The sequence below is a fragment of the Glycine max genome, chromosome 19 (genome assembly GCF_000004515.6).
Source record: "Glycine max cultivar Williams 82 chromosome 19, Glycine_max_v4.0, whole genome shotgun sequence".
In the NCBI taxonomy this organism is placed as follows: domain Eukaryota; kingdom Viridiplantae; phylum Streptophyta; class Magnoliopsida; order Fabales; family Fabaceae; genus Glycine; species Glycine max.
Genome location: NC_038255.2, coordinates 27,709,304 through 27,722,760, shown reverse-complemented (window position 1 = coordinate 27,722,760; position 13,457 = coordinate 27,709,304). Strand labels below are relative to the sequence as shown.

General features: G+C 32.6%; 1 protein-coding gene across 1 annotated transcript; it reads left to right on the top strand.

Annotated features, from left to right (window-relative positions):
* The first annotated feature begins 5,037 nt into the window (after window positions 1-5,037).
* Window positions 5,038-11,719, top strand: LOC100799183 (probable inactive leucine-rich repeat receptor-like protein kinase At3g03770). The gene is made up of 8 exons (XM_014772051.3): window positions 5,038-5,284; window positions 5,377-7,217; window positions 7,324-7,457; window positions 8,017-8,260; window positions 8,941-9,152; window positions 9,243-9,268; window positions 9,874-9,985; window positions 11,128-11,719. The coding sequence occupies exons 2-8, from the start codon at window positions 5,873-5,875 to the stop codon at window positions 11,341-11,343; spliced, it is 2,289 nt and encodes a 762-aa protein (XP_014627537.1). The 5' UTR covers window positions 5,038-5,284; window positions 5,377-5,872; the 3' UTR covers window positions 11,344-11,719.
* The last annotated feature ends 1,738 nt before the right edge of the window (window positions 11,720-13,457 follow it).

The following is a 13,457-nucleotide window of genomic DNA, read 5'->3' as shown; positions in this document are numbered from 1 at the left end:
ATTAATCTCAAATAAACAAACATGAACAACAAGTTTAATTTGAAATAATACAAACATAATATTCAATAATAATACAAATAATTCAAACTACAAATATTTTTTTTGCAATATTTTGAACAACTAGCAAGTCTTAAGTCCTTGAATTCAGCAACCAACAAGTATAAAGTCCTTCAATTCACAGCATGTCAGCAACCCTCCAATGTTGCAAGTCAGTAAACTAATAGTATATTAGTATATATCCATTACCTCACTATCATCATCCATGTCCTCAACAACAGGTTCAAATAGATGTGTTATGTTTGAAGAACCTAACAAATAAAGAACCAAATAAACTTTCAAGTCATTTAAGAAAATTAAGTGAATTAAAAAAATATATATTGCCTTGCATTTCTTTAGCCTCCAAAGTGTTTGAATTCAACTTACTACAATGTGAACTCAAAACACGACCATCGATACAGAAGGATGACTCTGAAGCAACTGTTGAGATAGGGACAACTAAAAAGTCTCTTGCAATTTTTTGAATGTTGGATATTTTAGACCATTTTGTTTCCATCAATCCAATATATCTAAACTTTCAGTATTTGATTCACCAATTAAGATAGGCTCTTATAAGTAGGAAGTTAATTCTGACTTCACATTACTAGCTGAAACATTTTGTTTCACATATTGGACATAATCACACTTCCAATTTGACTTTGAAGCATCAGATGTTTCTAACAATGTTGATGCACTAGAACGACTACCATTACCACCAGAGTAGTCATCACTTACACTCTGAGGTGACTGGCGACGAGTGGTGACGGGACTGGGTGGATTGAGTTGTTAGGCTTTCTTAAAATATAAGAGCAATTTTGTAATTTCCTCAGATCGGGGACTCCCGAGAGGGGAAAGAATCCCCATCCCCGTCCCCGCCATGTCTGGGAGGAAATATTTATCCTCGTCCCTATCCTTGCGGGGGAAAAATTCCCGTCTGTGGGGCACCAAACAGGGTAGTCCCTGTGGGGATCCCCATTTATGGTATAAATTGACATCCCTACCACCATCTCTGTCATTTTTTTTAATTTCAGATCGAAGCTTCTTGATGGCGATGGGACGCTTGTTTCCAGCGTCCCTCCTCTACACAAACAAAACCATATCGAAAGCACACAAAAAAAATAGATTGAAACCACATCTACACAAATGAAACCAAATCAAAAATATATCTGCACATACAAAATCAGATCGAAAGCAGATTTGCACATGAAAAATTAGTTCAAACCCAAATCCACACATATGAAATCATATCTTGTAAAGACAAATATCACAAGAAGGGAAGTTGAATTGTGATTTTAGAAATTTTTAAAGTCTTTTCGCAATCAAACAAAGTTTTTGTTTGAAAGAGAAACTATGTAAAAACAAATAACAGATTTTGAAAAACATAGACAGACGATGAAAACATTTTCGCAAAGCAAAAGATACTTTCCAGCGTCTAAAAACTAATTCAAACCCTAAGTTAGTTAATGAAGAAGGAAAGAAAATAAAGATCAGACGTAGAAAGTTATATTGGTTTATCTTTGCCATTGAGACTATGTTCAGTTCTTGACAAACTACTAAGTTCCACTAATTTCTCACAAGTTACAAGAATTATGTCATTGCCACTTCTGACTCTACAAATCAAACTTTACCCCAAGCTTGATCAATACCCAATATTCATTGTCCTACCAAGCCACTATTGACTCTAAACAATTCAAAGGAGATTTTTTTTATGTTTGCACAATGACTAAATCTATGATCGTCTTAAAGACGAATATACAATCAACATTGGGTATTTTCTCTCAATATGATCAAATTGTTTTGAAAGCTTTTTCTAACTTTAAAATAATATACAAAATGATCTTTACAGAAAGAACGAGTGAATGTTTGCGTGAAAGGGTTATGCCCTTGTTCTTTAAAGCTTCTGGTATTTATAGACTTTATCTTCAAGTGTCTGTTGTCTCACAATGAATAGTATTCTTCACTTGCTCTTTGTTTGATAGAAGTGGTCATTGGGGCATTTAATGCTTACATTAAATGAACTTTCTTTCTTCATGCAAATAATCCACTCTTATTGGCTTTCATGTTAATCACTTTAGCAGAAAGTCACTTCACTTTCGTTAGAGCAGGTCAATACAACAAAACACATGTTTTGATGGAGTTTAGCACTTTAAGATTGATGTACCAGATCGGCTAATGCTCCCAGGTTGATGTAATGTATTCCACCAGTTGACTGAAGACTTGATTATTGGTATATCGATCGGTCCAGCACGGATTGAAATAGGAGCCGGTTCGACAGGAAGCTTTTGAAAACGCAGTGCACCCAGGTAAATCAGAAACGAGATGAATACAGAGGTTAAACGAGCATCCCACACCCAAAAGGTGCCCCACATAGGTCTTCCCCGAAATTAAGCTTCATTTATTCTTCATAGGATTCGATAGATACTAGAAGAATGTCTCTACAAAATGAATATCAGACATAGAATATTAAATGAGGTCTTAAATATCAACTCTTAAATATTGTATCAGATTATGACTTAAGCTTGCTAACATCTGATCCTTCAAACGCAAATTTGTGAAACACAATCTGATCACACATAAGATATAACTTTTATCATTTGTATTCATTTGTATCTAATAAAAACAATTATGGATCCTGATTCATCTCAAGACACAAATGTCTTTTAACTTAACATATCTGATGTCAATTTGAAAATAAAAGGAAAGAACTTCAAGGCTTTCTGGTGCCGTACAACTCCACGGTTGTGACATTGATGGGGGTGGCAGTGGATTTTGATGCACAATATGGGAAAATGAGGAGATTTGGGACTTTTTTTTTATAAAAAAAATGTATTGTGCATTGGTCTGCGATAAACAAATCTGGAGATAGAAGGGGGTCCCCCATAGTAGAAAGATCCCGAGATATGTACTGCTAACATGTTCATCATTATGATGATAAGATGAGCAATTTTTATTATGATCCTGCTACTACTTATCTTGGAAAAGAGACAAAACCATTGTTCCTAATCTTGGCTTGCAAACACCCAAAAGGCTTTCCAATTTTCTTGTTGAGATAAGGTGCTTAGTGAATAATCGCCTATGTTAGTTGGCAAAATCCTTATCATCTCACCTTTATAAATGTTAGAACTTCTTTGATAGTTAAATATTTTATTTCTATCCTAAAATGTTATTACTTATCCTAGTTTTTAATATAAGACACCATTTAAAAAGAATTGATGATTTTATAAGACATTTTATAATTTTTATAAAACATTTATTTTTTTCTCATTATTTTTCCTTATTAAATACTCTAAGTATTTATACTTTTTATTTATAGTGATGCATAATATTTTTAGACTTTTAATGTTTTCACATCACTTATAACTAATTGGTACATTAGTAATATAAATAATAATAATAATTTCTTTTAGTGATTAAGACAATGTTATAAAAAAACACACATGAAGATTTAGGACATGTTTATTTCTTGATTTTGATAATTGTTTTCTATTATAAATATTAAAAACAAAAAAAAAAATGGGCAAAAAGAATAATTTTGAAAATTATGTTAACATGCCAGTTCCACTAGAAGTCACCTTGTTGGGTAGAAGTGAATTAGCGCGGAAAGGAATGAAAATATTATGGGTCCCACATTTTTTTTTGGTGTAGAACATCAAAGACATGGTGAGGAAAGCAAGAAACCTCTAGGGTATTAGAATGGGATTCCAAAATTAACCTCCCTCACACCCTTATTTTAGTGCATTTCTCACGCGAAAAAGATCCTAACACTGTCGTGGTCTTAGATTTCGTGAGTTCCTCATGTAGACATGGCAAGAAAACTCGTACCCGTGGGTACCCGTCCGAATCCGTCCCGACTTTGACGGGTAATATCTGAGTTGACCGGGTATGGGTTCGGGTTCAGGTTTTCCCTGATAACCAAAAGTCGGGTACGGGTACGGGTATGGGATTACTAGACCCGTCCCGACCTCGAACCCGAACCCGCTCCGCCACTTAAAATCTTTAGAATTTTTGCATAATTTAATCAAAAGGTATATAATTTTTATTACTAGTTAATTTTATTTTAAAATTTTTACATAATTTAATATTATTTTCTTAACTATTTATGTAGACACACGCGTTATGATAAATTTATTGATATATAAATAGTTAAAAATAAATGTTTAACAATCAATTTATTTTTTTCTAAAATCAAAATTTTAATATTTTTTTACAAATTTTTTTTTTCTAAATGGTGTGTGGAACGGGGTTGGGGATACCCGATATCCGACGGGTACGAGAATGAGACAATAAACTCAAATCCGTCGAGTATCGGGTATGAGTATGGGGATATGTTGAGGAGTCGGGATAAGGGATTGAGGAGACAATACCCGTACCCGACCCGCCCCATTGCCATGTCTATCCTCATGTTGTCGCACACTCGCACTCATTCCAATCAGCAAAGGTAAATAATATTCCCTCAATTAATCAATTTTGTTGATATACATAGGGTTTGTTTGAATATTTCGTCATTGGCCTTCAAATGGCATTTCATGAACGAATCGAAGAAGTATCTTCTGTGTTTTTTCATTGGATGTGTCTTGAAATGCATCCCAACGCAAATTAGATGAAAATTCAAACATGCACATAATCAATCATATGACCACAATTTTTTAAATAATTATTATCAATTTTTTTCTTTCTTTTAAACTATACAATTTCTTTATCTTATTTCCACTCTATTTCTCTTTTATTTTTTGTTAGACTAAACAACATAATATTTTCACTTTATTTTTTATTGATTTATCTTTTCTTCATTTCTTTCCTGCCTATTTCCACTCTTTGTTTCCTTTCTCGTTATCAAACAATGTGTATAAAGAAAAACAGCATTAAAGTCGTTAAATAAGAAAATATAAGAGTCATTGCGTGCAAAACTATTGAATAGTAGTAATTATTAATTAACGTCATAACCTGACTTGAAAATGACCAAAGAGAGAAAATACATATAAATTAATAATAGATAGATTCATTACTACATTATCTTTCAGAGTTCTGAAGCTGTGTCTGCTATCTTCTCTGTTCTTCATCTCCTCTCCAATAGTTACCGACCCCATTAATGGCAGCAACGCCACTTGGAACAACGCAATAAATGTCTTTGTCAGTTTACATGGTACGGCATTTTCAACTACCTAACCTACCTTGATTTCAAACACGTTCACCGTTGAAGCATCAAATTCTGCACGACCAATGACTCAACTTAGTTTCACTTCCCAAGGTTCTGTTCTCTGTTTCCTCTGTTTTTCTCTCTCACCATCTACATTAAACCACCCTTCCATATAATGGGTCGTTCTTTGTTTTTCCAAACAGGTGCTCCGTGGTGCAAAGTTACAGGTTTTACTCCGTGAACCTCACTGAACACTGTCCAAGTTCCTTTTCTTTTTTCCTTCTTGGTGCTCTTCAATTGTGTGTTGTGTATGACATGTCTGAGGAGATGATGCAGTGTTTTAACCTGTTGACAAGCTTTTAAAAATTGGTTGGTAACCGCTATTTCAGCCACAACGTCAAAGTTTTTGGGTCTCTTCTCACTATAATTATGGCTGCATCGACTGCATTTGTTCACAATTTCTCGCGATTCTGGCCTTAAAGTTTTTAGGGGCTCTGACACTACAATTGCGTCTACAATTTCCTGTGATATCAAGAACTGTGACGAAATTGCGACCACCACTGCAATTTAAAACCTTACTTGTTGGACGAAAAATTCCTCTGGGTGGTCTAGTTTTGACATCTCTGAAGTTTGAAGGATCTGTTTTGAGTCTTTTGACATATTCATCAAATTTGGTGCGTGACGTTCCAAGCTGGTTCAATGAGACATTTCTGTTACCTTTATCTTGTGGTTCTTTCATGGTTTTTGTTCATCCCCAACACTCATGAATTACAAGCAGCTCAGACTCAAGCCTTGTTCCAGTTAAGAGTTTATCTAGAGTACCCTTCTTCTCTTCAAATTTGGGAAAATTACAATTGGGACCTATGCAGTATTTCTCCCTCTGCAAATCTGAGCATTAAATGTGAGGATGATGAGGTAACTGAGCTTAAAATTATGGGAGAAAAGTCTGAGAAGCCGCCAATGTTCAATGGATTTGCAGATCCTAATCAGACACTATCCATGAATTTTTCCATTGATTCCTTTTTCACCACTCTGACAAGGTTGACCAGCTTAAGGGTTCTTAGCTTGGTGTCCTTGGGGATTTGGGGGCCACTTCCTGATAAGATTCACCGTTTCTCTTCTCTTCAAGTTTTGGACTTGAGCTCCAATTTCATATTTGGAGCCATCCCACAAAAATTATCCACAATGGTAAAGCTTCATGCACTGACCCTTGATGACAATTATTTTAACACCACTATGCCTGATTGGTTTGATTCCTTGTCTAATCTAAATATCTTGAGTGTGAAGAGCAATGGTTTAAAGGGTTCATTCCCCTCCTCACTATGCAAAATTAAGACACTTGAAGTGATTTCCTTGTCCCACAATGAGCTGTCTGGGGAATTACCTGATCTGGGTTCTCTCACTGGTCTACATGTTCTGGATTTAAGAGAAAACCATTTAGAATCTGAACTACCGTTGTTTCCTAAATCAGTGGTCACAGTTTTGCTTAGCAATAACTCATTCTCAGGAGATATACCTAAGCAGTTTGGTGAATTAGATCAGCTTCAACATCTAGATCTGTCTTCAAATCACCTCAGTAAGACACCGCCATCTACCTTGTTTTCTTCGCCCAAAATAAGTTATTTGAATCTGGCAAACAATGTGCTAAGTGGGGCCCTCCAAGACAAACTTAGCTGTGGGGGCAAACTTGGGTTTGTGGACATTTCTAGTAACAAGTTAAGTGGTGGACTTCCTTCTTGCTTGGCCAATACTACTGATGGTAGAGTTGTCAGATATGCTGGAAACTGTTTATCTCTGAATTCTCAGAACCAAAATAGTGGGTCTTATTGTAGAGAATCTAGCTCTGGATGGAAGAACTTGAAGAAATGGAAAGTAGCTGCAGCAATGGCCATCATTGTTGGACTTGTTCTTGTGGTTTTGGTGTCTGGAGTCTTCTTATGGAAAAAATATCATTCCAGAAAGAAAACTGGGCAGGAAGTGTTGCTAAAAATTGTTCACGATAACTCCACAACTGGGGTTCCATCTGAGATCCTTGCAAATGCTAGTAAGTACATTTTAGGCCTTAGTGGTGTGTATTTAATTCTTCAGATTTTAATTGGGTATGCAATTTTCTAACATAGTAATAATGTCTTGATTCCTATGGTTTTCAGGATTTATTTCTCAAACAGTGAAGCTAGGGACACAAACTACTTCAACCTGTCGACATTTTTCGATAGAGGAATTGAAGGAAGCCACAAAAAACTTTGACTTGTCAACTTATATTGGTCAAGGCTCCATAGGGAAGGTACCATTCAACCACTCAAAATGTTGTTTGAAACTTTGGATTTTTTTTTTCTTTTTTCTTATTTTAAGGGAGGATATATTACTGAGGTGGGTGCTACTTTTCTACCAAGTTATCTTAAGGAAACAAAATTGAATAGATTTTAGTTTTCAAATATTAATTGTAAGTAAATTATTCTTCAGAATGAAGGGTTTCTTTTTGTCATTGTTAAATACTAAGTTAACTGAAAATAAGTACATAGAGTGCAGAATTAGGAAACTGGCTGTAAACCTGAAAATGCCAAAAGTACTTGAGTTTCTGGAATGTTGCAATTTCTGAAATCCTTGTCAAGATTTCACTAATCATATGCACATAAAGAAAGTAATTGTTTTGGGGCCTTTACTCTTTTTTTATGGATAAATGTTAATTGTTAAAATATTAGTTTTGTTAGCAAAGGGAATTTTCCTCCTTAATAAAAAGTCAAGTGATTTAAAATGTATATATGTAGACATAGGAAATCTTTGTCAAACTAATTTTTATGCTCACTGCAAATGCCTCTTTTAAGTCGTCTGTCATATTACAGCTGTTCAAAGGTAAACTAGAGAATGGATCCTACGTGGCGATACGATCTTTGGCTCTGTCAAAGAAATGCTCTATTCAAAATCTTAGAGCTAAATTGGATTTACTCTCAAAGCTTCAACATCCAAATTTGGTTAGCCTTTTGGGCCATTGTATTGATGGTGGTGGACAAGATGATCCCAATTCCCACAAGCTTCATCTTGTATATGAGTATGTGCCAAATGGGAATTATCGTACACATCTCTCAGGTTAGTGTGGCATAATATAATAGTATGCATATTATTAAAAGTGCATAAATTTCCCTACTTATCTATTTGGCTTCAATATATAAAGAATACCTCAATTGGGATGTGTCTGCATAAATAACTCTAGTTTAAGTTTGTGGATCTTGTTGCTATTGAAGAAGGAAAGGTGTCTCCACTTAGCATGGAGAAATTTTCCTTTTCATTTAGAAACAGATTGCATTCAAGTTCTGAACAATAATCATACATAAATTTGATAATTGGAAACTAGTATGCCACAATGACTTGATATTTTTATAAGCAAAAAAAATTATTAGAATAGTGAGTACAAAGGGTATCAAACCCATTAACATGAGCTACAACATTCACATAGCACAAGAGCTACCGAAATATAATGTCATACACCAAAACCACCCGCCAAAGATGATGCCAAAGTATGATGATTTAACACTTCTTTTTGTTTCTAGGCTTGACTTTATGATGCAGCACTCCTCCTTAGGGTTGTAAAGAGCTGCTGCATTCATAACATATCTTTTCTTATGACTGATGTATCATTTCCATCCTTCATATCCCTTACGTTTTTATTACTATAATCAGTATTGTTATAACTTGCAGCAATTATTTTTGGACATCATATCTTTCTTGAAGGCTTTAATCCACTAATCTCCCTTCATTCAAACATGCAGAATTTTCTGTAGATAAGGCACTTAAGTGGTCTGATAGATTGACAATTTTAATTGGAATTGCAAAGGCAGTGCATTTCTTACATACTGGTGTTATACCTGGCTGTTTTAGTAACCAACTAAAGACAAAGAATGTCTTACTTGATGAACACCGCATTCCAAAACTGAGTGACTATGGTATGTCCATCATCACAGAAGAAATTGAAAATTTTGAGGTATGTTAATGGCAATCCAATGTTGCAGTTTTACCATGATCTAATATAATTGATCCTCAAGTGACTCTGCTGCTTATTTGTGTTGTACAGGCAAAGGGTGAGAAACCAAAACCATGGTATGCTACCAAAGCTCATTTTACTTTCGTAGAACAACTTGCAATTGGAGTACGAACTATCTTGTTATGTTTTATAAAATTTGAATTACAAAATTTCCACAATTTCCACTCTACCTATTGCCAAGTTTTAAATTGCAGTCCTCAAATTACAAATGTGGCCACAATATTAAAGTTTTGGAGGTCTCCGCAATCACACTGTTATCGCAATTGCGACCGCACCAACTTTATTTGTCTACAAGTTTTTGCAATATTAAGGTTTTGAAAGTTTTTGCAACTTTAATTGTAATTTAAAACCTTGCTTCCAACCTAAACCCCAGTTCTCTATTGCACTTTGTACCATTATTTTATTCATATACTCATTACCATCACTACACATCCACGAGTTATGACTACTGTTATTTTAGCATAACCAAATCATGCTTAACTTCCACTGATATGGGGATTTGTTTACATATTAGGATTTTGTATTTGCCACTACATGTCCCAATTTTAGTTTAGTCGTCACTTTTTTGTTTTATTATTTCACAATCCATTATCAAGGGTCCTTCTTTTATACTTAAATTATTTTGTGTATAACAAACAAATTGTTCATTTTTCTCTTGTAGCCCACGGACCAAAGCGGACGATGATGTTTATAATTTTGGATTCATATTGTTTGAATCACTTGTTGGACCCATAGCATGCGACAAAGGTGAAACATTTTTTCTAAATGAAAAGGTTAGTAATTTTTTTTCTAAGATTTTGCTTTTGAATGAACAAAACTACTGTTTTACTGAATATATTAAACGTCGTGATGATTTTTTCAGTCATCTTTTTTTCATTCTTATTCATTTTCATTGTGCTAATTCCGAAAATTTAGAAATTATTGTGTATATGTATTGTCATTATATATTGATTGCTTAATCAATAAGTAATTGATTTGAGTGGTATTATACTCGATCCTCTTAAATAAGATTTCAAATTCTAAATGGAAAAATCATAATTGAAAGAAGAGAATCCTACTAAAGGTGGTTAGACGAGTTTCTGGACGGATATTAATTATTAGTAAAATTGATAGAATACTTAATACCAATAGCATGATTATAAAAAAATATAACAATTTCCTAAATCTCTACATGTGGCATATAAGGCCGTTAGTTTGAGAGTTTTTTTCCCATAAAGTTTTTTTTTAATTAGAAATATGATTTCAAAATATTACAATAATTATGTATTTTTTTATTTATACAAAACTAAAATATCAAAACAAAGTTGTTTTAGTACTTTTCTTAAAAGTTAAATTGTAACTTCTTAAAATAACCGTCACCAAATCGATTACTTTATTTTAAGCTCATTTAAACAAGCATGTTGATAAAAAAATTTAAATTATGAAGTCGAAATCCTTTTGGGTCAAATATGGAATATAAAAAGCTCTAGGATACTTCCATTTTCTATTGTTATGAAATGTTCATTTCCTTTTTGATTTAGGCTTAATATATATGTTACTTTTTATAAACATGAAGACTTTTAATTTAAGTCTTTCAATTTTTTTTATTAATTTTGGTTTTTATATATTTTAAAAGTGTGAAAATAATCTTTATTATAAAGAGATATGCATTAGAGACATGTTACTCATCATTTTAAGATGATTATTAATGTGACATGTTTAAATGTATGTGACATTATCACTAAATAATGATAGATATTGTTTGAAGAAAGTTATAAAGATAAAAATGAACGGTTTTTTATATCTTAAAAAACATATAAAATACATATTTGTTGGTACTATACTAGCTACTACGTACACATTTAAACCTTTTACTTATTATAAATGGTTAATTTTTGAATTTAAGACCTTATGTGATGATTGGTGAACCACACAGGCATCCTTTGGCAGTCAAGATGGTCGAAGAAAGATTGTGGATCCTATAGTGTTGACCACTTGCTCTCAAGAGTCATTATCAATTGCAATCTCAATAACAACTAAATGCATATCTCCAGAATCTTCATTTCGTCCCTCTTTTGAGGATGTCCTATGGAACTTACAGTATGCAGCTCAAGTCCAAGCCACAACAGATGCTGACCACAAATCAGATTAATTCTACATAACATCATAGGTCCAACCAAAGTGTGCAGTGTAGGAGGCTCAAAACTAGAGCTTCAACTCCTCCATATTCCTTGTCCAACAATGCTGATAAAGAAATCAAGGATCTATATATAAGCACAAGCAAAATTAAAATATAAAGGTATAGTTGTAAAAATGATGCTCACCCCATTTTTTATTTTGTTTACTAGAGTTTTGATAGGAAATAGTTAGAATTCACGGGCCTCTTAAGAAGAGTGAATTAGGCCAATGAAGCAAATCATGAACTTGACTAACTACTGATAGGATGAATATGCTCCTTGAAGATATTTGGTAGAAATTGTAACAATGGATTATGGAAAGGTCAAATTCAAAGAGTTGCAGGGGCAAAAGATTTCTAGTGGATGCATTATACATGATGTATAGTACATCGTGTTAAGTTGTTTAATTTTTAATTGGTGATGTTTAATTTTTAATTTGACCTATGAAGAAATGGAAAACTAGGAAAAATAAAGCAACGGTGATAGAAAAAAAAAACCATGCACATTTTATATGGAGAAAATGATATTAAAAGATTTTCCCATACTTAGTTTTGGTTTTGATCCCTATCCTATAAATATATATATATATATATATATATATATATATATATATATATATATATATATATATATATATATATATATATATATATATATATATATATATATATATATATATATATGATAATTTTGTTTTTAATTTATGAAAGTCAACTATAACAATAATATTGATTTGACCCTAGTTTTTTTTAAAATTGAGGAAGTTGAAAATTAATCACACATTGTAGACTTTATTTTTTTTTTTTTACATTGTGGAAATGCCATTGTGGAGTTTAATTTTTTTTTATTTTAAAAAAGTTGGAAGTGACATTGAAAACGTGAAACTCGTTTATATCATTATTTATGTGATAGTACAAAATATCAGTTCTTTTCCATTCAAATTTATTGTTCTAAAACTTAGGTATGTTTAAATAAATTTTTCATAAGTGTTCATGAGAAGAGAAAATAAGAACAAATGAAATAAGTTTATTTGTAGAAGATAAAAAAAAAGATGATGGAATTCACAAATCTAGGGGTAAATTGGTTTCTAAATCAAATTAAACTTTAAAAATTAGAGTTTAAAAAAAAGCTTTTTTTTAGATTGTATCACGAACTTTTGATAAACCAATATTTAATCAATCACCCTTAACACAAAATCTTTTCTTAAAGTTCTTTCTCAAAAAATATATTTTCTTTAACCCTCGCTAAATTGATCAAAACTAGAATGAGAAAGAAAGATAAGATCAAGAAAAGATGTACATCAATTTTTATACTGGTTCACTCTCTATTTCTAGAAAAGCTAATCCAATTATCTAATCCAAACAAAATTAGATTTTCTATATGCATATAGAATTCTTATAAGCAATAACAATCAATCTCAGTTCCTACCCTAGAAAAAGAGACTAAGGTACCCAATCTTAGGATCCTCTGTGAATAAGAGCCTATGAGAAACCTATCCTTAGCCTAAACTAGAAAACCTATTCTATCATGCCTTCAGAAGTTCATGCATATACTAACAACATGTAAAACACACGAAAAATTGAGTCAAGGAGAGACACAACCTGATCAATCACATGCAATAACCTTTGCTTGAGTGAATGAATGTCTTCTTGAACTCAAGAGAAATTCACACCTCTCATTTTACCATGGAAGCTTATGAAAATCAAAGTTTAAAAGTTGTGAGTCACACACGTATTCTAAACACTTATTCTTATATTTTTTTTCTTCATAAAAGTGAGAACACAAGATGGTTATTTATAGAGAAAACAGTTATAACCACCTGTAAATGATTAATTAGTCAATGTAATTGATTATTTCAAAGAAGTAATCGATTATATTATAATTTCAATATATTAAAGTGTTCTTCCCAACATCTGTAAAACTTCCAAGAACAATGTAATCGATTAGATTTTTGATGTAATCAATTAAAGTGTTATTGATCACTTCTGGGAACACTTTTAAGAGAGAAGTAATCGATCACGATCACATGGTAATCAATTAGAGCAGAGACTCATGAAAAACTAGTCATTGTCTCAATTGAATTGTGCAA

What these genes read in the sequence shown, in the direction of transcription:
- LOC100799183 (XM_014772051.3), top strand. Translation starts at nt 5,873, where the DNA reads ATGAGACATTTCTGTTACCTTTATCTTGTGGTTCTTTCATGGTTTTTG. An exon ending in TGAGATCCTTGCAAATGCTA is followed by an intron (nt 7,218 to 7,323) that starts GTAAGTACATTT and finishes TATGGTTTTCAG; the next exon opens with GATTTATTTCTCAAACAGTG. An exon ending in TTATCGTACACATCTCTCAG is followed by an intron (nt 8,261 to 8,940) that starts GTTAGTGTGGCA and finishes TCAAACATGCAG; the next exon opens with AATTTTCTGTAGATAAGGCA.